Here is a 24,872-nt window from a genome sequence, read left to right on the forward strand (position 1 = left end):
GTCTTTCAGATCTGCCTCTCTATTTGTTTTGCACATTAACATACAATTTAAGATGTCTTGTGTTTTTAAACAAATATACATAAAATTATGAATTAATTATTAGAATGAAGCAAAATTATTCAGATTAAATAATAATAGAAATAAACCTGACAAATATTGCTAGAATTTTAAGTATATTCTATATAAATATAGATCAAGAATAATTTGCATTTTTCATACATATTGCATGATACATTTCTATCAATAATGGCAAACATTTCTTATTCTTAATTAGTTTCTAGTAAATGACATTTCAGTTTCATAGTAATATTTAGAAAATACTTTGACATAGTAAATTACTGTATTTCTCATCATGGGTAAAAGCTTGGGTTGCATATTATTTGTGTGTGTGTATTTGTGGATGTATGTATATGAATGCGTCTGCATGTGATATGCATATCTGCCCTTCATAGATATCATACACACAATACTGATTAATTTTTAAGTGTATAGGAATACTACTGATAAGGTTTCAGCATTTGGATAATTTTTTTTCTTTTTATTAACTTTATATTACGTGAAATTGTCATGGAAATCTAAAATTAAAACTTCTTTTTCTCTTCTGACTTAATTTTCTGGAGAATAAAAGAAAAACACCTTTTTCTCTTGCTATCTACATGGAATTGGATTCAGTTTCCCCACTGATGCATAAATGCATTATTATGAAAATATTTACTAAATTCTAAGAGACTGGAAATTTTGCTGGACCTCACATCGATAGTTCATAATATAAAGTAGAATAACATTAGGTGTAAGGGAGCTATCCTTCTGTCAACTCCAACTGTTTCTTCTATGTGCCTTTAAGAAAGCAAAGGAACAACCAGTATTATTACTTGCTTAGGATTTCCATGTTGTCAGTTTCTACACCATAGTTACAGTATTACTATGTACTCTTTCATGCCCTGACCCAATCAATTCATGTGTGTCATTCGTTGACTTAAGCAAATACAGAAGATAACGACAATTTTCTAAAACCTATCATTAAAAAATGACAAAATATTTATGAATATTGGTTGATAAAAATATTTGTTTTCTGGATCAGTTGGGATCAGTTGGAGACAGTGACTCAATCTCTTACAAAACTCTTTGAAAATATCTATATCTATATCTATCTATCTATCTATCTATCTATCTATATATATATATATATATATCTTCCTTCTCTATGGGATTCTTTATATGATCTTCAATACAGTTAGAGTGATGTTCTCTGTTAGGGAACAGCACAAAGTTATAAGTTGGACACATACAAAGACAGACAGAGACAAGGGAGAGACAGATTCACAAGACAACCTTCTTCAGGCAGTCACAAACTCAAACTAATGTAACAGATAGAGAACAGAAGACATGAGAGCGTGAATAGAGAATTTAGATCTGGATTGGCTCTTCATTAAATCACCTTGAGTGAAAGTGCTTTTGTTTATTTTCTTAATGCAACGACAATGAATTATTATTAACTCAGAGTTAATCACTAAGACATATAGTATACACAGGCATGCATATTATTATAGGAATATTTATTTTTAAGTCTTTAGATTTATTTTATGAAAAGTTAAATAATTAAATTATATTGTTAGTTCCCCTCAACGTGAAGTAACAGTACACACACAACCCAAGTTCTCTGAAAAATTGTGGTTCCTTCTTACTCTAACGCTCCAAATTCTGAACTCTGGACAACAGTCTATCACTCTTATAAATATGCACAATTCCAATACTGACATGCCCGTACCTATGAGCAGGTATTTTTCGATTCCCAACAATTAGGATGACATCACAGAGCTGTTGTTGCTTTAAATAATTCTCCATCTTTCTAAATGATTGCTCAGCATGATGAACAGCTTGATAGAATTCTTCAGAGCTACTGGAATCCAAATCACTTTGAGGTGTCAGTGAGTGACTAGTCGCTGTCAACCTATAAATCACACACAGAGACAGAAAGATGATGTTTATAAAGTGCCAGTAATGGTCCAGAGAGTTATGTTCAGTTTTACAATTTAGGAAACTTTATTTAAAGATATGTTCATGGAAATGAGGTAAAAAAATCATAGAACTTTTAAATAAAATTATTTGTTTTAGGAAGCAGTAAATGAATTGAAAACAATGTATTTTCTTGGCTTAAAATGTGACTTAAAATATTTTTTTCTATATAAGACGTTATAAAAATATCAAGCAAGTGAATCTGAAAAGTGTCAAAAATAGTATATTGATTAAATATTTATTCAAAAATTTATTATTGTTGGACATTAACATGTGTTTAAAAGTTTTGTGATCTACCAACGAGAATACTAAGCCGCAATTAACATAAGAACTCTTTCTATCTTACTGGGCAACATTAGTAAACCGGAAAGTCATTGCAATAAGAGAAGTGTGCGAGCTCACAAAGACAGCTGTTGTAAATTCTTACTCATATGAATATTCTAATAAAGAAAAACCTCATGCAATGTGAAAATAAAATGATTTTGATTAGAGGCTAGAGACATGAAGGGTAAAAGGCGGTGGTAAATGTTTGCCAGTAAGTACAAAATTACAGTAGTGTAGAAAGCTGAAGTTGTGTGACTCTGGTACACATGTAAAGGCTATAGTTGACGAATCAAGTCATCGGGAGAAAATTTTGAATACTCTGCTACAAAATGATGAATGATTGACATAATGAATATACTTATTAGCTTTGTTCTATCTATTCATAAGTTATACCTATTAAAAGTTCATAGTATGCCTCATAAACTTTTATGATAATGCTTCATTTAAATTTTCTTAACATTATTATTGCACTTTAACTTCCATAATCAATACAAACAAAACTCTATTAAAAACTATGTTTTAGCCTCTCCAACTTGCTTTGTGGTCATGGTGTTTCATCGCAGCAATAAAAACTCTATGACAGACAGAAAAAAAAACTATGTTTTATAATAAATTCAATGGAAAACTACCAGTATTTTAAATTTTAGAAGTTGCTAAAAACAAACAAAGAACAACAACAAAAAGAAAGCTTGTGATATCCTTGTTTTAGAACATGACCAAAATTAATAAGGATATTGAAAGGAATTATTTGTAAGTATCTTCAACACACTAGCAAAACTCTTGAGCACAATGTTGGCAATGGAAATAAAAAGTATTCATTGAGGAGGAGGGGCTTGGCCCTACCTCAACTTGGTACACCATACTTTGTTGACTCCCCGAAGGAGAGGACTTACCTGCTCTGAGGAGTGAATGGTGGGTGAGATTGAAGTAGACGGAGGGAGGGAGGGAGGGAGGGAGGGAGGGAGGGAGGGAGGGAGGGAGGGAGGGGGAACTGGGAGTAGGATGTAAAATTTTACAACTTTTATATTTTTTCTTATTTAAAAATTAAAAATGTCATGTATCAGAATTAATATTGAGTTAATTGATTAACTCATTTTAATTATAGAAAGGCAGCTGGCCTATCATAATCAAATTTCCTATCGATTTAAACTTCTTTTCCATTGAGATTGAGAATGAGATTAATAGGTTCCTTGTTCAACCCGCTTTGGAGGTCCTGTAGAACACAACATGAAGCGAAGTAAAGCTGTTATTGATAGGGAAGGTGAATAGACGTTATCAACCAGAAAAGATGTTTCTGTGGGTCTAGAAGAGTCAAAAGAATTCACAGAATATCTACTACACATGAATTCATTAAAATTATGGGTCATTTGTTATGGCATTATTCATATTTCCACGAATATTATTTTTAGAGACTTTTCAAGTCTCCCTTTAAATATTTGAAACTAGGGCAAGTTTTGCTCTGCCACATGTTTCTTTTTTCACATATTTACAATCCCTAAGTGCCAGAGAAGCAGCATGATTCAGGACATGTTTTAAAAATCTGGTACACGTAGGCAGGCATCATTACAGCACACTGCCACGCAAAAGCATGCCGATTGGAGATTCACAAAACTCCTTGAAAGGAGCATTTTAAAACTAACAGTACCATAATTATAAAGTCACAGGAACCAAAGAAAACTGAAACAGAAATTCAAGTTGGTAAATACATGGAGCATTTGGGATCTTGGGGGTGGGGTGGGATGGGGGTAAGGGGAGTTGGGGAGAGAAAAGTTAGAAGGGAAGGAGGTCGGGCCTTGGGAAAACAGGAGGATTGGGATAAAGGAAGGTTGGACAGGGGAGCACGGAACCACAATTCTTAGTTAAGGGAGCCACTTTAGGGTTGGCAAGAGACCTGACCGTAGAGGGGCTCCCAGGTGCCCATGCCGAGGTCCCCAGTTACTTCCTTGGACAGTTGAGTATAGGGAACCTGAAATGACCCTATCCTAGATCAATACTGACGAATATCTTGCATATCACCATAGAACCTTCATCTGGTGATGGATGGAGATAGAGACAGAGACCCACACTGGAGCACTGGACTGAGCTCCCAAGGTCCCAATGAGGAGCAGAAGGAGGGAGAACATGAGCAAAGAAGTCGGTACCACGAGGGGTGCACCCACCCACTGAGAGAGTGGAACAGATCTATTGGGAGCTCACCAAGGCCAGCTGGACTGTGACTGAAAAAGCATGGGATAAAACCAGGACTCTCTGAGCATGGCGAACAATGAGGGCTGATGAGAAGCCAAGGACAATGGCACGGGGGTTTTGATCCTTCGTAATGTGATGGCTTTGTGGGAGCCCAGCCAGTTTGGATGTTCACCTTCCTAGATATGGACGGAGGGGAGAGGTCCTAGGTCTTACCACAGGGCAGAAAACCCTGACTGCTCTTTGGACTGGAGAGGGAGGGGGAAAGGAGTGGGGGGAGGGGGAGAAGGGTGGGAGGAGGGGGCGTAGGGTGGGAGGAGGGGGAGGGAAATGGGAGGCTGGGAGGAGGTGGAAACTTATTTTTTTTTCTCCTTTTCTCAATAAAAAATAAATAAATAAATAAATAAATAAATAAATAAAAAATAAATAAATAGAACCCCGAAGAATCGCCCCAGTTTTGTTTGAAGCTAAATGGGTAAAATGATTCCACCCAGATCCTTTTATCACGTGACCTATAAGTTTACTAAAGCACTTTAGTGTGAAAGTTTTATGATTACTGAAGATATTATAATTTACTAAAAGTTATCAAGAAAGAACATAATAAGCTTCTTCAAGTCCCCTAAGTTGGGGGTGAATGTACTATTAAATAAATTGATTAATACAAGTTTAATTCTTAATAAGATTCTAGAAGTATTTAAAATAAAGGGTAAAATAGGGGGTCAAGGGCTGCATATTTTAAACTATCTTGTACAAAATCAAGCTGGAATTTTTGACATAGATTGGTTAGATGACATTTAGTTCCTGTTCCATACGGATGAGCTACTTGCAGGTGACAGTAGGTGGTAGAGGGAAAATCTTGCTTTTTTTGTTTTTATGTGGACAGTGGTGGGTGCAATGATGAATGGCTACACACCAAGACACACAAGGACAGTTCAAAGTGGACTTAGTGGGTTAATTAGATAAAATACGGGAGGATATCAAAGGCTCTGCTTTGTTGTATGTGAGAATTTGGAGGAAAATATAGGGTATATATGATCATATTTAATTGTGTATATGTATAAAATTCGCCAAATTAAAAATACTGAACAAAAAGAATGAACATAAGAACAGACAAACAGAAACTGGATATCAGGTTATTTTTTTCCTGAAATCATTTTCTCCTCCACTTTTATTTTTCTAAAAACTTTTATGTTTTGATTTCATCTATATCATGACCAGAAATAATTCAGTTTCTTCAAGGTCTTTTGATCTGTCAGATAAATGGTTATGTTGGTTCAACATGATTTTCTCTTGCACAATTGTCATAAATCATTTCTTAATCTCAAACTTTGGTAGTATTAATGCACCTCAACCTTCAATCTTGGATGAGATTTATAAATGAGTTTTCCACAACAGAACACCTGTTATTTACAAGATACATTTTTTCAATTGATAAATACTTCAGGAATTTAGAAAACACATATTATGTATTTAGCAGTATTTCCTCTGAATATTAAATAAAAATTTTGTTTTTAACCATTATTTTATATTATACTCTAGTATTTCCTGTTTAAATACTTAAAATGTTTATGTTCAAATAGCAAATTGAAGTGTCTTTAATAGAATGATTATATAGTATAACTTTATATTTATAATAAATAAGTAACAAAGTTTGAAAATATAATAAATAGAATTTTTAATGTTCAATTATATACTCATATCAAAATTAGTACATGATGTAATCATAATCAGCATGAGGTATTTCAACTTATAATGATCTTTGACCTCATGTACTATTAAAGCCATAAATATAACATTCTACCTTATTTTCCAACCAGTTGTCCTGAAGGAGCTGCTTCATTCGTTAACATTAATGTCTGTTTTTGACCCATCCAGCAAACCTAAAACCATTGAAAGGTGAGTTTTCTCATTTTATACCTGAGTGCTATATTGGTATTATTTTCTGAATCTCCTTTTCCCTATTTTAAGTCCCCCTGTGGCCACCTACACTTTGTCTCAAATCATCCTCAGTAATTAATATTGTTACAACCTATATGTACATATTTGTGTATATTACATATATGTGTATGTATAGCTCTGGTCACATGTAAAGGTGTTGGGGGATGACCATGTGTGTTAAGATAATCTATCAGAAGACTCATCCCTGAAGAAAAATGATTGTCAGTAATCAGCAGCTATGTACTATCTTTAGTTCTTAGCCAATGTGTATATAGAATCTATGAAATCCCCGCAGCCATTTTGACATGTAAACTGATATAATCATTATATGTGTCTTCTTTAGTTGACATCATTGCAAAGATCCATGTATGCTGTTTCTGAAGAGACACACTCATTTTACATATCAACACATCAGAAATCTTTTTGCTACTCATGGCTAATGGAATTACCTCTTTCTTGGCATGTTGAAGGTATGTTTTTACTACAGCTCTGGCAAGGAGAATGCATGAAGAGTTCAGCAACTATGTACTGGATGATGAATATATGACAAATATTTTTTGAAAGGTTAAAATTTTTAAATATTTTTTCCTTTTAGAGATTATAATATAATATAAAATATAAAAATCATTTCTCACTTCCATTAACTCCCTCCAATTTCTCATACACTTCTCCTTGTTCTCTTTCAAATTCATGGCATTATTTTATTAAACATGGTTCTATACATATATCATGATTTTAAATCATTCTGCTATATATATATATATATATTCATATGTATATACACTTAAATTTCTGAATACATAAATAAAACCTAATATGTTGTATGGTGTTACTTATGTGCAAGTTTACAATACTGACTATTTGGTATTTTAAAGGCAAACTGGTATAATTTTGATAGATTATTTGCCATGTTTTGTTTGATTGATTACCTTTGTTTGTTTTATGAATTTCAGGGAACAACAATTAACTATTGAAAAATGTAATAGTATTATTAAATTTAAATCTTAATATCTAATCCACTGTCTAGTGTATAGAGAGTACCTTATAAATAAATGTATTATGAATTCCTGTTGTTTTGCATCAAATGCAGAGTTTTTAATTAATAGCGAATATGATAAGGTAATTTTTACAAATTATATGTTTTGCATATCTATATTTACATATAACAAAGTAATTATATTGTGTATATTTTAAAAATGACAAATTATCTCCTTATGTTCCATCATCACAAGAGTATAAATAATCTAAAATGACTAGAAAAATGGACCTAGCGTATGCGTAGATCATAAAGTATTGCAATATTAAACAATAAAAATAGAATTATGTTATTAATGAAATATAAGGAATTATTTAAAATATATGTTTATTCATTTTAAGCACACTGACATTTCAACTCTCTATCAATTCCATAAGAAATGTTCAAATGCTGAAAAAATATAATGGATGAAGTTCATAGGGAGATAGATAGATATGATAGATAGGTAGATGATATATAGGTAATACTTAGATGATAGATGACAGACAGTTAAAAATAGAGAGATTGGCACATCTTCTAAAGAGAACAGTAAAGCACAATATTATAAATATCTAGGGTGTCTTAGATTTGTAAGTTATTTTAGGTGCATTTATATGCACATGGCTGTGTGCACATTAGTACAGGTGCCCATAAAACCTAGATCTATTGGATCCGCCTAACAGGAATTATGGGAGTTTGTGAGCTGCTATGTACAACTAGGAGCCAAATTTGAGTTGTCTTAAAGCAGAGCGAGACCTCCTAACTACTCAGTCATTTCTCCAGTTAGGAACATTATATTCTTATTACAAACAAAGGCAGTATCAAAATTAGGATACATTAAAGAGATAATAATGAATACTTTTAACCCTGGTGACTAAGATTTTTACTAAGATTGTTAAATTAACTTTCAAGGAGTTGTTTTATTTCAGTTTCTCTTCAGGTGTCAGGTTCAATACATTAAAGAATTTTTTATACTATCAAATAATTGGGAAATAAGTTGTAAAACAATTCTTGGTCAGAGTCTGAATATAGTAAAAAAAAAAAAAAGGAATTATTTGGTGAAAAATTCAATTCCATTAAGCCCAAACAAATTCAGCATATATTTTAGGAATGCATATATCTTCAGATATTTTTATTTATACTGCTGAGATACTGTATAATAGATATGCATATTTTAAAACCATTAATCTGTAATCAAAAAATATTAAAATTCATGAAGAAAGGAACAGCAAAAATTGATTTTAAGTGACTAAGTAGACAACTCACCTAGCACTGGATTATGAAAGAGTGAAAACATAATTATTGCATCAGTACTGAAATGTGAGAAAATGTTAAAAATAAATACTTAGCCATGATAAGTACACTGATTTTCAAAGATCTTATTAAACCCCAAAAGAGAAATTAGAATCTCAGAACTATTATAATGAATAAAGTTTAAGCTTCAGGTGTAGATACTTAGATGAGAGAAAACGACTACAGTCATTAACTGTGCTTCTGGGTACAATTTAATTTTATAAGATAATTGGGATGTAAATAACGCTTTTTATCAGAAGAGGTAAGATATAACAAATACACAGGTAGAGCAGAAATATTTTAAAAGAGATAATTTGTGTTGTTAAAAGTATTCATATAATTTGACTGCTTTAGTAAGTTCTACAGTCTAATTTGTAAGTCTGTAAAATAAACACGCAGTTTTTAATTCTTTCTGTAATCCTCATGGAAACAACTTGAGCACGTTTGGAATTAAAACTCCAACAGCTGGGTACACCTGTGAGGGATCTTTTTAAAATTAAATCATTTGAGGTGAGAAAGACTCACCTTTAAACCTGATGTTTTCTGGTAGGAAGATCCCACCTTTAATCTGGAACCCACCTTCTGGGCACAGACATCTAGTGTCAGAGTATATAAAGGACGTTCAAGAAGAATGCTTGCTCTCCCTTTACCTGAGTGCTCTCATTCTGACAGGCAAGTTCATTCCTTCTCTGAGATTAGAGACTACTTCTTACAAATTCTCACATATACTGAAGACCAGGTGAGACGTCGGACACCATTTGAAATAAATAATCACTGTATCCTTGAACCTTCCCTCAGTAGACAGTCATGGTTAGAGTAGTTGGAGTACACCTTCCAATCATTCTATAAAATTTTATAGGCAGTTAAAGTATATATAGGTGACAGATGGATAGCTTGATCACTAGACAGATAGATTCCTCTTGTAAGTTGTATTCCCCTGGAGAATCCTTACTAGCACAATGCATTTTGTTCACTACTGAGAAAAGTTCTGTAGCTGTTGAAAAAGCAGTTTTGTAAACAGATATCTGTCACCTTGAGGAGTAATCCTAGGACATGAGGGTATTAGTATGTTAAGCTTATAAAAGTTAAGTTTTTAAGAAAGAAAGAAAACTGTTTCTTCATAGCTAACCAACCTATTTTTTCTATGAAATTTTTGAAGTGATTTTCTCTGCATACTGTGGCTACTAGTTCAACTCTTATTGGATTGGATTTAGGGCCAGTCCTGAGAAACGTATGATTGATACTATACTGTTAATCTGACCATGAACACATGGTTATTTAGCTCTATTGTTTTTATTTTGCTAGCTGGACTTGACAGAGAGATGCCCTGTAAATTTATGTCTACATAATAGACTGGAGCTGTTTTCAGACCTCTCTGAGAAGTTGATTTTGTGCAACAGTTTATCTCCTTTAAAGACCATTTGATAAATTTATATATGTATAGTACGTAATATGTTTAAACTCAACAGATATTGGGTTTGATGATGATAAGAATAGATAATACATGCTGAATATTCAGGAAAGGTAAAACAAAAGGAAAAATGCAAAAAAACTAAACGTTATCTAGATAATAAGACAATACAAAATGTAATAAGATTTTTATTTTGTTTTTTTTTTTTAAAGCTTCAGTAGATAAGTCCTATAAAAGAAAAGCACTTGATTAGTTTGTAACACCTGTGGTTTTCATTTTGTGGTTTATTAATCAAAGTTTTTCTTCTGTTTACCTACGATTCCAAAAACAAAGTGAATCATTTTAAGATAAGTATTAAAACATATACTTATTATCCAGCTAGAAAGCACTAAAATGTAGTGAGTTGTTCGTTGCTGTCCATAATAACATTATAGCTAAATAACCTCAGTTTACCTGTAAAGAGATGCAGACTGCAGTAAAAATCCTAGTGCTTACTATCATCCCCAAGAAACATACTTGGCTGCAAATGAACCCACAGCCTATCTGTCACTCCATGGAAAACAACCTACCCAGTAAATGGAGGCAGACGATTTCCTGGCATGGCTATGCTAGGATCTTATAAAGCAACACAGTAAATCAGAGTAAGCAGAAGTGGTTGCTGCATAAAGCCGTCATGCTATCTTCAAGAAACCAACTTACTAATACGATTTCATAGTTATAAATACACCTGCAAATACTGGGGCCCGCAATGCATAAAACAAACACTACCGGGCATAAATTGTCTGATGTGTCATGCTACATACTAGGTAATATCAATACTCTATGATTCTTTCAAAACAAAAATCAAGAAAACACACAATTTTATACTAAAGATCAAGTGGATTTGTTATTCATGCAAAGACAGTTTCATCCAACAGATAAAAGTTGTACATTTTTCTCAGTGTACCCAGATCCTTCTCTAAATTACACCACATTTGTTCCATTCTATGGAAACTGAAGCAGTATCACTTAGTATCCATCAGAGAGGTTAAAGGGGAAGAGAGAGGCGGGGAGGGGAACAGAGAAAAATGAAGAGCTCAGTAAAAAATCAAGACAAAGAAAAATAAAGGAAAAACAGTTGAATCCCTTTAGCCCAGCTCGTTTAAATTCTTTTAATCTTAATGTTGGAAGAGGTGTTCACAGTATTCAGAAAGCATAACAGCTTAAACAAAGCTTTGGAAATAACGTAAAGTTAGAATAAAATGTTTTTGTCAAGTAGCTTTAAGGAAAAAAAAACCCAAAAAGAAAATGTAAAATTTTAGAAAGGCACATAGCTGAATGAGGAACTCATTAACATCAGGGAACAAGAACAAAGCAACCAAATTAACATCGGCTGATGTGCCTTGTATGATTAATTCTTTATATCCATTTCATCCTTCAATCTCATTATATGAGAAACTATTGAAGAATGGTTATGCACCCTAAAGATTTAAAGTAGAATTGACTGATCATTTTTATATAAAAAATGTAGTTTTGTGATTCCCTTAAGGTTTTTATAAGCTTCCCTTTCAAGTCAGGCAGCAGTGGTGCACACACACCTTTAATCCCAGCAGGCAGGAGAAAGGTGGATCTCTGTGAGTTCAAGGTCAGCCTAGTCTAAGGAGCAAGTTCTAGGACAGTCTCTAAAGCTGCACAAAGGGAATCTGACTAAAAACAAACAAATAAAACAATTGCCTTTCAAGATAAATATAAAGTAATTGACCCTTTCTTTGTAACTGCAAAACAAGCCTGCCAGTAAAAGACCTGACTGAGAATATCTTGCTTACTTATATTGTTAATCTATAACAAGTTGCTTGAGTATGAGTGTATGTAAGCTCTTAGGAAAATTTGTTTTTTACCTATAATACATAAAGTATTTAATCATGTAAGGGATTTGGAAACACGCTGTTTTTTACTTATGTTCATATTCCAAAACATAGAAAGACAATGAATTTATTTAACTCACAACTGTTAATTAGGACAAAATAATCACGAGACAAAATTTAGCAATTGATGCTAGACAGTTTTCGAAAGAAAAGTGATAGAAATAAATCAAGTGAGTTAATGGATGTCAAGATACAGAATTCAGCAAGGGAAGTCAAAACCATGAGGGAGAAATCTACATATCTACAGATATAGCTGAAGCAAGCTCCTGGAAACTCAGAAACTAGACCAACAGCTGTGGAGACTCCCTGGGACTGAACTCAGCCCTCAATATATGGGGGACAGTGGTAAAGCGGGACTATCTGTGAGGCAATTGGCAGTAGGACCAGGATCTATCCTTGGTTCATAAGCTAGCTTGTTGGAGCCCTTTCCCTATGGTGGGATGCCATGCTCAGTCTTAATGCAGAGGAGAGGGCTTTGGTCCAACCCAACTCAATGTGTCCTACATTATTAACTTTTTGTGGGAGCCCTGCCTGCTGGGAGGAATGGATAGGGGATGGTCTGGTGGGGGAGGGGGGTGGGAAGAGGGGTGTGGAAAGAATCCTGAATTAAATGTAAAATGAAATTTAAAAAATACATTAAAAATAATGATTGTGAGAAAAGTAAAGAGTGATAGCAATGTGAAGAAAAACAGCTAGAATATTATCCTGTTACAAATTAAAGAAAAAATTTGATCACATGATTCTTTGATTTTTAAATATACTCTTATAAAGTGTAGGCATATAAATTGTTAGTTATTAAGGGATCACAAAACTTATTATCTGCTATATGTGGCTATTTCATTACTTTCATAAAATTTTAAGTGAACTGATAGTTTTTATGAGCATCTGTACACGTTAAACAGATTGGTGAAAAATTAAACAATATCAAAGAATATGCACCCTTTATCTGGTCAACAGAAAAATATCAGGGTTAATTAAGGTCATCAATGAAGCCCTGAAAGCATAATATATGAAGATCTCATTGTAAGGTAATGAAGATAGTCAAGTAACTATATCCAGAGAAATGTTATGAGCTTCAAAGGTTAAAATATGGTTGTGGTGGATGTGGTAGAGACTGTGGTTCTTCTCTGATTACTTTTGGAGTTATGTATGTCTCGTTCACCAAGGTTGTTCCAATAGCAATGTAAGAGGCACCTATTATTCTTAGCACTGGGTAAATAACTGGTGTGTCAATGAAATACATGGTTCAAATTTTCTCCATCCCTATTTAAGATTCAACAAAGTAAGAACTTATTATTCTTAAAAAATGCTTCATTTAATTAAAACATACATGAGATTTCTCATATAAAACAGAAATTATACTTATTCTACCAGCTTACTAATTAATGAATTTTGGCTGAATTATCTTCTTCTAAAATACACTTTAAAACAAGAATAACTCTTATATGAAGAAAACTCGTGAGAATCTAAAGGGGATGAAGATAAATAAGGACTGCACCCATATGTAATAACTCACAAATTATTCCCTGTGCTTAATCTTGAGACTTCTCAGTAAATACAGGCCTTTATAAAAGTTTTCTTTTTGAATTTTGAATAGATGTGAAGATACATGTAGTAAATTCCAAGTCTCAGATATAATTCTGATTGTGAAGCTTCAGAATATCTGCTCTTATGTCTGAGAACTAAACACTTTAGATCCTGAAGCACCAAAACTCTTCCTTGGTTATTCTTTGTATAACTTAGACCAATTAAAAAGGTTAAAAGCTTTTCCCTCAACCTTCACTTAAATTCACCTTACGTATTTGTAAATACTGCAGCAAGTGGGGTGAGTTTCAAGTTTGAGTTGTTTTGATTTTGTTGATTATTTAAGTTATTCTTGCTTTATTTGTTTGTTAATTTTTGAAACAGTGTACCCCCGTATAGCTCAGGCAATTGATAACTCCTCTCTAAGCTTTATAAATTCTGAAATTACAATTACATGTCAACAGGCTATACCAGTTAAGTTTTAAAGGTTTATAGTTCTTTTATATTTTAAATATTTTTCTTACAATATATATTTGCTCACTATTTCCCTTAAATTTGATAGATTATTTTTGTTTTGTTTTTGTTTAGTGTTGGCAATCTATTATTCCATTTGAATATTTCTGTGTTTCATTCAAAATATCTTGCTGTAAATACAACATCATAATATTTATCTTTTTTATTTGTGTTTTATCAGCTATTTAAAATTTTAAATTGTAAGTCTAATAACTATGCAATATACAACATATAACATGAACTATGAAATATCTTGGCAAAATTAAATTTGAATGACAGTATATATTTATAGAAAATTCTGGTTCATTGTATCATAATGCTTTAAGGATCTGGTTTTTTGTATTTAATTCTTATCACATTCAACTAACAAAATAGATTTTTACATTTTGATATCTTGCATGCTTTGTTGTTGTTGTTGCTTTTATACAGGAAATGTGTAGCCAACAATGGCCTCTAACTCACTGACTCATGCCTCTACCTCCCAAAGACTGGGAATATAGTTTATATACACAGGTAGTTTGTAACATTTAATGCTTTCACAAATTTACTGATATTATTTATATGCCACTCCTGCATGGTTGCAGGTACGAATAAGTGAATTTAAGACAATGTGAGCAAGTTAGCAAAGTCATTTAAAACTGACAAGGGAAGAATTGGTATTCTTTAGAAAACATTCCCTCCCAGGTTATCCAATCCCACGTTATTATATGTAGTTAAAGAAGAAGTCAGGAATTTGAGAGGAAGTAGAGGGAACACAGGAGAAATTAAAGAGAAAATTTGGAGGTTATAAATGATGAAAACAGTATGGAATGCTCAGTGTACAAAAAACAGAGCTAAAAAGAAAATGGAAAAAGCAAAAATACAAAGTTAGATTTATAATTCAGTGCTGCAGTGTTCAGTTAGAAGCTGTAGAAGTGATTTCAGTCTCAATACTGTGAGGAAGTGAGGGGTATAGATGGAGAGAAAGAGTGAGTATTTAATAGAAATCATTGTGCTGTTATATTTTCAAAGATCCTGGAATTATATTCCATAAACTAGCAAATTTCACACACACACACACACACACACACACACACACACACACACACACACAGTGAGAGAGAGACAGAGAGAGAGAGAGAGAGACAGACAGAGAAACAGAGACAGAGACAGAGACACAGAGAGAGAATATTAAGAGCTTTACGAAGGCTAAATACTTAATTTTATTGCTTTATTTGTGCTTAAGTTATTTTTGGTTTGAAAGGGACATGTTTATCATAAAAAGCTGCCAAGTATAGGCAATTCTGAGGCTTAAATTACATGTTTTCTTTAAGGATGATCACAGAGTAGGAACTTTAGGAGACCATTTATGCTTATGTGAAGTTAGTTTAAACATTTTCTATGGAAAAGGTTTATAAGCCTATGTGATATTTTACATAACTTTGCTTCTTATTAACTGTAGAAAAAAAGAAACTAAGATGAACAAATAATCTTTAGTCATTTTCCTGAAAAACTTATCAGTGTAAAAAATATTTAATATAGTCATGAGATATAAAGTATCAATTAAAACTTAATTGCCTATTTTTACTTTATTTTTTAAATAAATTGATCAAAATTATCCACATTAACAAGATGTAAGTTCTGAGTTTCTGAAATTTTTATTTTATTTCAGGTTTATTACCACTATATTTAATTAAACATAATGATAGTTGAAGATATGAGTTATAATCATGAAATGATTAGTCTTTAAAAGTATGTGTTAAGAAACAAATTTTATTTAAAATACAACATATAACAATCACTTAATATTTTTGAACTATTGAATATCTTGGCAAAATTAAAGTTTAATAACAGTCTAGATTTATTAATTTGCTAGTATATATCCACCATTTCAGGGAAATTACAGTATCAGGCGCTTGAAATTGCTCATCTTACATCCAAATCAAGAGCGATGTCTTTGTTCAGGCCCACTAGTGCTTAGCCTACTTCCACGCTTACACAGTCCTGGATCCCTTGCTAGAGAATTATGCCACCCACAGTGGGTTAGTTTCCCGCTTGCAATCAATAAAGTTCACTACAGAGAGACTCACAGACCAACCTAATCAAAAGAATTTCTCATTGAGAATCTTTCTTCATTGGATTCTATACTGTGTCAAATTGACAATTGCAAATGACCATTCCATTCTGTTTATTAAAAATATATCATCAGAATCTCATTTTTATATATGATAATATCTACCTCTCATGTTTCCAATCATACTTTCATGTATATTATCTAATAAATTGAAGCCTCCTAGAAAAAGAAAGCTTTTATATTTAACTAGAATTTTGTTTCACTTTACATGATTTTTGATGGGGTAAAAATGTGGTAAAGATTAGTAAAACAGTAAGCTCTTATCTGAGCAACTGCCCAAGCTATGTTTACTATTTATTTATATACTCAAAGTGTAAAACTAGCATAATGTGGAATGTTTGTTTCAGTATCTCCCTATACTTTACCGTTAAAGCTTTAAGCTTAGATTATCAAATATTGTTATTTTATTATGAGTTTTAATGAACTATCTTTTTTAATTATTATTATTATTATTATTGTTGTTGTTGCTGCTGCTGCTTTCTATACAGGGTTACTCTGTAGCTTTGGAGCCTGTCCTGAAACTCACACTGTAGATCAGGCTGACCTTGAATTTACAGATATCTGCTTGCCTCTGCCTTCTGAGAGCTGGGATTAAAGTCTTGCACCACCAAAGCCTGGCCATATTATATATTATTATCACCTATTTTTTTTTTAGATTATATATATATATATATATATATATATATATATATATATATATATATATATATATATTGGTTTTTCGAGACAGGGTTTCTCTGTGGTTTTGGAGCCTGTCCTGGAACTAGCTCTTGTAGACCAGGCTGGTCTCGAACTCACTCACAGAGATCTGCCTGCCTCTGCCTCCCTAGTGCTGGGATTAAAGGCGTGCGCCACCACCGCCTGGCAAGATAATATTTTTCAAGCATGACAGTTTAACCTAGTGAAGGGGTTGTAATCCCATAGTAAGTCCAGGAGTATACAGGTTTTTTTTTTTTTGTCTGTTTTTATGAGACAGGATTTTACTGTAGTTTTGGAACCTGTCCTGGAACTTGCTCTTGTAGACTAAGCTGGCCTCAAATTCACAGAGATCTGACTGTCTCTGCCTCCCGAGTGCTGTGATTAAAGGCATGCGCCACTGCCTCCCAGGTAGAAGTATATATTTTTATTTACTAGACTTAAGACCCCAAGCTCTGGTGTATTAAACATTTATCCAAATGATTGACTGTTGGGGCAGGAGAGATTGCTCAGCATTTAAGAGCACTGCCTGTTCTTCCAAACGTCCTGAGTTCAAATCCCAGAAATGACATGATGGCACAGAACCATCTCTAAGGAGATATGGTGCCCTCCTGAGGAAGAAACCTGACAGTCATCCTCATTAACTTACACCATGAAACACATTCAAAAGAATCACTATATACAGGCTGCCTATGCATGCTTCATCATTGCCAGGGCAGAAATTTCATTTTTTAGAAAGAAATCATACTCAAATATGCATGTAATTAACCAACTAACATATACAAAAAGTATTCAGTTACTCTAGTAATTTTCCAATTCATGGCTTTCCCGTTTATGACTGTGTAACTCTCATTTAAGACTCAGGATTATTCTAGTCACCCCATTTCATTATTCTCCTTCGATTTTGATAGTTACAATTGATTATTTATTCTTTATACTGACTTGAAAACAACCTCCTTCAAGTTTGTGAGTTGCACTGAAAACATGTAACAAAAGAAAGAGATTTAATTATTCAACAGCACGCATCTGCCATTTTGATGTGATCAAAATAATTAATTTTCATTGATTCAGAAAATTGTTTAACTGGAATGGAAGGCAACTCAAAAGTGGATCAATATTATTCTGATCCTCCTCACAGTACAATACTTTCAATGCATTGTTTCAACTGCATTTGTCATTGAAGTTCGTGAGTATGTGATATCTCAAAAATTAATTGACATTACAAAACTGTCTTCTGTAAATTGACTTTTCTATGAAGTTTTTGAAAAGTCTTATTTATTTGTAAAATGTATTGGACTTACTAGTTTTTAAAGTTAAACAAATAGAAAACACTTAAAAGTCACAGCATGTAATATTAGAGAATCTTATGGGAAGACATGCATAATCCAGAGAGCACAAAGTTGCATTGCTCTTAATAAAGAATACAAAGGGCCTGAGTTCTCACTGGTGGAATTTAATTAAATTCAAATGTTGGAGGTGATGGGTGATGATACAAATGAAATTCAGATACAGAGCCTGCATTTTAAGAAATCACTAAGAATTTCTTAGGTAAAGGACCTAAAAGGCTAACAAGAAATTATTCATACATACATATAAAGCTGTACACGGAATAATGCTCCTCATGAAAGTCATACATTAACAAATAAAAAGCCCAGCATTTGCATACAATATCTGATACACGAAGTCCATCTGTATATGTGTTTCTTCTAGTGGTTAATGAATAAAGAATCTGTATTGGTCTTTGGTAGGGTAGAGTAGAGTGAGGCAGGGAAAGCTAAACTGAATTCTGGGAGAAATAAAGTGTAGTAAAGAGATGCCATGTAGCCACTGTCAGGAACAGATGAGCCAGAACCTTCTCAGTAAGCCACAGCCACATGGCAATACACAGATTACTGGAGATAGGTTAATTTAAAATATAAGAGTTAGCCAGAAATACGCTTAAGCTATTGGTCAAACTATTGCAAATAATATAGTTTCTGTGTGGTTATTTCAGGGCTGAGAAGCTGGGAACAAACAATGGGCCTCCTACAGCACAATTCTCCCCTGGTGTAGTTACAGAGGTCCTAAAAATACTATAAAAAATGTGCTATTGTCACTTCTGAGTTGCTCACACGTACTTGAGGATAAAACCTTATTATGAAAGCACTATGTACATTGTTCACATGACATGGTATAGTCAAGTTGTTACTAATCAGGAAAGTTAAGCACTGTTGACTAGATTTCATAGTTCTGGGAGATGCTCTGTACATTTCATGAAGATGAGATTTCATTTCATCAATAATCTGACCTAGAGTGAGTCCTGTGAACCTCAATACTTACTGATATGAAAAGATATGCCCAAAGGGGAATCAGAGGAACAGATATTACAGGGGTATCCAGTTACTCCAGATTGTATTTGAGGCCCATTATATATGACAGAAGCATATATATGGCAAAGAACCCAAGGAATGACATATTGATATTATTCAAAATTGACATAATTGTGTCTCTATTCCCAGAGTACTGCAGCTCTCATATTTTATCACATAAATCTTTCTTCAGTTTGCAGAGCTTAATACAAATTTATGACTAATCAAAATATACAAACTAAGTATCCTTTTTTCGCTTACAAATGGAAAATTTGGTAAGCACACCTAGTGGTGCTACATAGATTATTAGAAATGGGTTAAGAGGCTGAAACTAATGGGCCAGGCAGTGTTTAAAAGCATACAGTTTGTGTGTAATTATTTCAGGGCATAAGCTAGCTAGGCTGCCGTGGTGCTGGGGACACAGCCCCACCACTCTTACTACTACACCTTCTTCTGAGAACCAGCAGTCAACAAAAAAGAAGAGAGGGAAAAGAATTTAGAAGACAGAAAGAGGTAGTTTCAGAGTATAACAAGCCTTCTGAATATGATGGGGACACTGTATACATGAGTTCACAAAGTATGTGGTGGCCTACATAAGTCCTGAATTATTTAAATCAACATTTACAGTGTATGGGGAAAGATTTGTGAGCTACTACCATTTATGATCAACTCCTGATGATAAATAACTTTTCAGGATAGAAACAAGAGTTTTCTTTAACAGTGTGTCCCCTTGCCTGTCAATGAAGCTACTGTTTATGGCCTCCCAAGTGGAGTATTGACTAGCACAAACTGAAAACTATGGGTTATTGATAAAATGTGCATGATAAAAACAGGACGTTAGAAGGTTTGTAGCTCATATTTTGTATTACTGCTGCTCACAGTTAATAGACACTCTCAGACAGGTTCTGTAATCAAACTTTTGAAACTATTTTGAAACACTTAAACAGTATGAATTGGGTCTTTGACATTAAATTGAATACATTTTACATTTTGCAGTAGATATTATGAAGTCTAAGAGGTAAAGAGTGGATAGTATACATGATCAATTCAAAGTCTTCATTATGAGGATGACCTGAGATAGACTTGTGATGATAAATATTGTCAACTTGAAAGGGTATAACATCACCTAGGAGAAAACAAGCTATGGCTGTGTCTGTTGAGGAAATAGTAGATTTGATGAATTGGGAAGACCTAATCTAAGCGTGGATGCACCGGTCCAACATCTACATTTCTTGACAGGAAAAGAATGAGTTGGATGAAACACTGAAACCCATCTGTCTTTGCTTCTTAAACCCAAACATGGTGTAAACAGTTGTATTATGCTCCTACAGCAATGACTTTGCCAGGATGAATTCCTCAATCTGATAGCAAAAGTAATCTCATCTTTTCTTAAACTGAATTTCCCAGTTATTACATCACAGCAATGAGAATAGTAAGTAACATAGAAGGCAATGAGATAAATAATTAGAAAAGCAGGCATAAACCCTAACGTTTTAGCAAATAATTCTCAAATTGATGAATTACAAAGGAAATTTTAGAACAACTTTCACGTTACACTAACATCAAATGTCCTAGGGGAATTTGTGACAGTCAGTACAATCGTTTGTGCCATGAGGCATAAAGTTAAGTACGAATTACAACACTTAGTTGTATTATATCTAAAATACCCAATTTAAGTGTTGAGCCTCATTGAACAGATTTTAATTATTAGATAAGTTAAAACGAACTGTATTGGTATGTGATTTATTATTTCATGTTTGAGATCCCAGAAGATAGAGTGCTGTTTTCATAGTGTAGACTCAAATGGATATGATCTTCATAAAATGACAATTGCTTTTGAGGAAAATAGAATGATTTTAGGGCTCTGGCATTTTGTTTCGTTTAGTATCTACTGTTTTTTCTACCCTGAAAGCTCCAATTTTTTCTTTGTCAAGAGGAAATAGTTTTATGTTTTTGTCATTTCTCATTTTAATCAATTTATACTTTTATTATTTTCAAGCTGTATGACTTAATGATTATTTCAATTAAATCATTTTAATATGTAATATAATGAACATTTGTATTAAAATTTTAAAGTTTTATTTTCATTCCACTTTCCATAATTTTTTTTAATTTTTACAAAAATGCCTTCAAATCAATTTCCCTGAGAAACTTTTTTCTTTCAATGAATTACAGAAATAACATTTAAAGGGGTTAACTGTTAATGCTTTAAAAGGACTAGGAGAGGATTTATATCTCATTACAAATGTTTGGACTTATTGTAAAACATGCTTGTGCATGTTAGTAATTGAAATTACTAACAGAAGATTTCTAAGTTGAAATATTTTGGTTAAAATAGTGCATAAACTTGCATATTAGTCAAAGCTTCATCAAAATACATGATCAAGGGAATGTCTATGTATATACCAGTGAGTAAGTTAACAGGATAGCTTCCATGGTTAAAAATGAGGAAGTTTCATATTCACTTAATGTAAGTGGGGGTAGCTGCAATTCAAAAGAAGCTGGGAGCCTCAGAGCAAGGCAAATAAATGAGGTTGGAGAAGTTAAGGAAAAATATGTATGCTCACTACCAATGATTATTGAGTATATAGTTAAAGGCTAAAGAATCTTCAGTCCCCTATCCCTGGATTACAGCAGAGTCAAAATCATTGCCACATGAGATGAATGATCTTGAAAAAACACACCCATTTTTTTCTGCCTTCTTTAGTTTCACGTTCCCAGTCTTCTAGACAAGACTTCTCACTTTCAAGGTGTTTTTTACCCACCTATTTAATCTCATGCCCAATGTCAATCATCTCTAGAAACATTCTTAGTGCCACATCCAGCAGGATGTCTTTTGAAATTTCTAGGCATCTGTGAATATAGTCAACTTGACAACTAAGATTGAAGCTATCAAAGCTAGACACTCAGAGCTTTTTAAAAATAGATGCTATAAAATAAGTTCTGCTATATGGTTAAATTGGTTCATTTTTCTTCTCACATTTAATACTATTGTCAAGAGAATCATTTCAAATCGCTTATATTTATCTTACATGCAAAACTATAGATTTGAAAAATACATTAAAAAGTACTTAAAAATAAAAGATAAATATAGCAAAATTAGGAAGTACCTTAATATAAGTGGAAATAAACAGTAATTTGATATATAGAAATTGGATACAATGAATATATATCTATACGGTAAAAATATATGTCTATATGCAAACTAGTATAAATGAAAAGTATACTGCAAATCAAAATACTAAATATAATTCTAGACTTTAAATTATGCATGAAAAATATTGCTGACAAAAATCAGAAAGAGAAATTGAGCCTTCCAATAAGAGACATTGGTAATTAAATTTCCCATTGTCAACTTTTGAATGTAGGAAAAGTTTTTCAACAACTTTTTTAATTAAAGAGCTTCCATCTCTTCACACTGTTTGATCTGTTTGTCATTTACTGAAAGGGCAATATGGTATATTTCAGCAGCAAAGTATTTCTTTCCTAATATTGATGGAGTGCAAAATATCTAATAAAGTTGAAGCAATATAGCCTGAGAAATGTTTTGAAAAGTGATCCTTTGGGGGTACCTAATATTATGGGATTGCCTTTCACAGTTTGTGGACAAAATGAAATCAGTTATTTGACTTTCTTAAGAAATGTTCAGTATCAAGTCTCTTTTCATATACTTGAAAACAATTGAAATTACTAACAGAAGATTTCTAAGCTGAAATATTTTGGTTAAAATAGTGCATAAATTTGGATTGTGTTTGCATGTGATGCAGACCTAACATGGTTAAAGAGCAAATTTCATGCCTGTAAAAAACAAATATACTTGGTAGTATGGAGATATAATAAATAAATCCTGTTTATTATTATTTGATACATACACTGAAAAAGTGTCTTCAGTTGTTTTTTATTGTATATTTCTCAACATTTATAATTGAAAATATATACACAGAGAATTCTCTGCAGAATATATTACATTTGTTTGTTGGATAGTGTAAGCAGTATTAAGAAGTAAATTTCGAAAAGAGAGAAAATATATTTAGTCTTATTCAGTCTCTTATGATACATATGGCAAATACAATAGAAATAACATTTTCAGTATATGACATACAGTAATAAAATAGACCTTTAGTTCTAGACATTATTTAGATTTACAAACTAAATCAAAACAATGTAAAATGATTCTTGAATAAATGAAATGAAGTTAATTGACATTATATTTTATTCTTGTTGAGAGCATTGGTTGTCTACTTAAATGATAGAGCCCAATCGCATAAGAAACCAGTTTTTAATAAACAGAGGGCAAAATAACAGATCGAAAGTGCATTGCATGTACATTTTATCATAAAGAATTACTTTATGTGCCAATAAAATTCACCGTTGTTTGCCTAAACAATATCAGAATAAATTTGATGCATTTTGCAGCAAGAATTCTAGTCGTATTTATTAGTCAATAGAATTTAGATAGGAAAGAAGGAAACGAAGTGTTTTTTTTTTTTTTTTTTTTTTTTTTTTTTTTTTTTTTGAGTGAGACAGCAAAGAAAATCATCACAGTCTTTCAAGTTGAAAGCAGTGGAAGTAGGAAAGTCCAAAAATGGCTCCAATGTTTCTTGCTCTTCTCCTAACATTTTCTGTGCATAAATAATGTGACGCTAATACTCAAAGGAAAATCCTATAGATCTGAGACTCCTATACCCTGCCAATATATGAACACAATCCTAATTCTCATATATCTTGGTGTAAAAAATGATTATGTTAGTTATTTTGAGTTTCTAGTTATCTGCAGCAAAAATATAGGTGGGGTAAAGAAAGGTAAACAGACTTCCAAATTATGGTAACTGTGTCAAGCACCTATGGTTCTGCAAATTGTTCTTGCTCCCTTAATTCCTTCAATCACAGAAAATTTTTAGAAACGTATTGGTTTTGTGTAATAATTTTTAGAATACATTTGACTGTATATATAAATCATATCACATTACAAGTAAGTATAAAAGGTATACTTAAGTCAAAAATAAAATATACTTAAAATACATGCAACATTATAACACACACCTCATTGCTTGTCATAATACTTGAGAACAACGGGCCAAAGTGAAACAAAAATGCAAAAAACATTAATTTGTATTGTAATGATGAGAAATAGATTACATATATAGATATAGATACATCATTGTTAATTATTTAGTTAAGAAAAAAACATGATATAAAGTACAATATTAATATAATGTATTTAATTATAATTTTATCTCATTGAAATTGATTTCTTTAATTGTCATATTTTTATGTCATTTTTGTATGGTAGCAATCTTAAGTTTCAGTCTATTTTGAAGTTACATAAAAAGATACAGAAATGTTATATGTATTTTGCAAATTTTAATGACAATGCTGGCTTCAGTACTCAAATAATTTTGGCAAATCCCATGCTGATAACTACACAGAAAATAACACCAAAGATATAAGTAGTTTCTGCTGATCCATCAAATGTGTTAAAATATTATGCTATATAAATTGAGAAAAATCTTAAAAAAATTTTAATCAACCTACCTTTTCTATTAAAAAGTACCTTCATTTTCATGCAGACTTTTCTACAATTATTACTATA

At 32.5% G+C, this 24,872-nt stretch overlaps 1 protein-coding gene across 2 annotated transcripts in view; it reads right to left on the bottom strand.

Annotated features, from left to right (window-relative positions):
• Klhl1 (kelch like family member 1) overlaps window positions 1–24,872 on the bottom strand; it is a 235,906-nt gene that overhangs the window by 146,793 nt on the left and 64,241 nt on the right. For both annotated transcript variants that reach the window (XM_041669195.1, XM_041669204.1), the window contains exon 2: window positions 1,769–1,951. In XM_041669195.1, the coding sequence (XP_041525129.1) occupies window positions 1,769–1,951 (183 nt within the window). The remainder of the gene's footprint in view (window positions 1–1,768; window positions 1,952–24,872) is intronic.

Source organism: Microtus oregoni, unplaced genomic scaffold (assembly GCF_018167655.1).
Source record: "Microtus oregoni isolate MIOR12 unplaced genomic scaffold, Mior012 000001F_ref0000356, whole genome shotgun sequence".
NCBI classification, from domain to species: Eukaryota; Metazoa; Chordata; class Mammalia; order Rodentia; family Cricetidae; genus Microtus; species Microtus oregoni.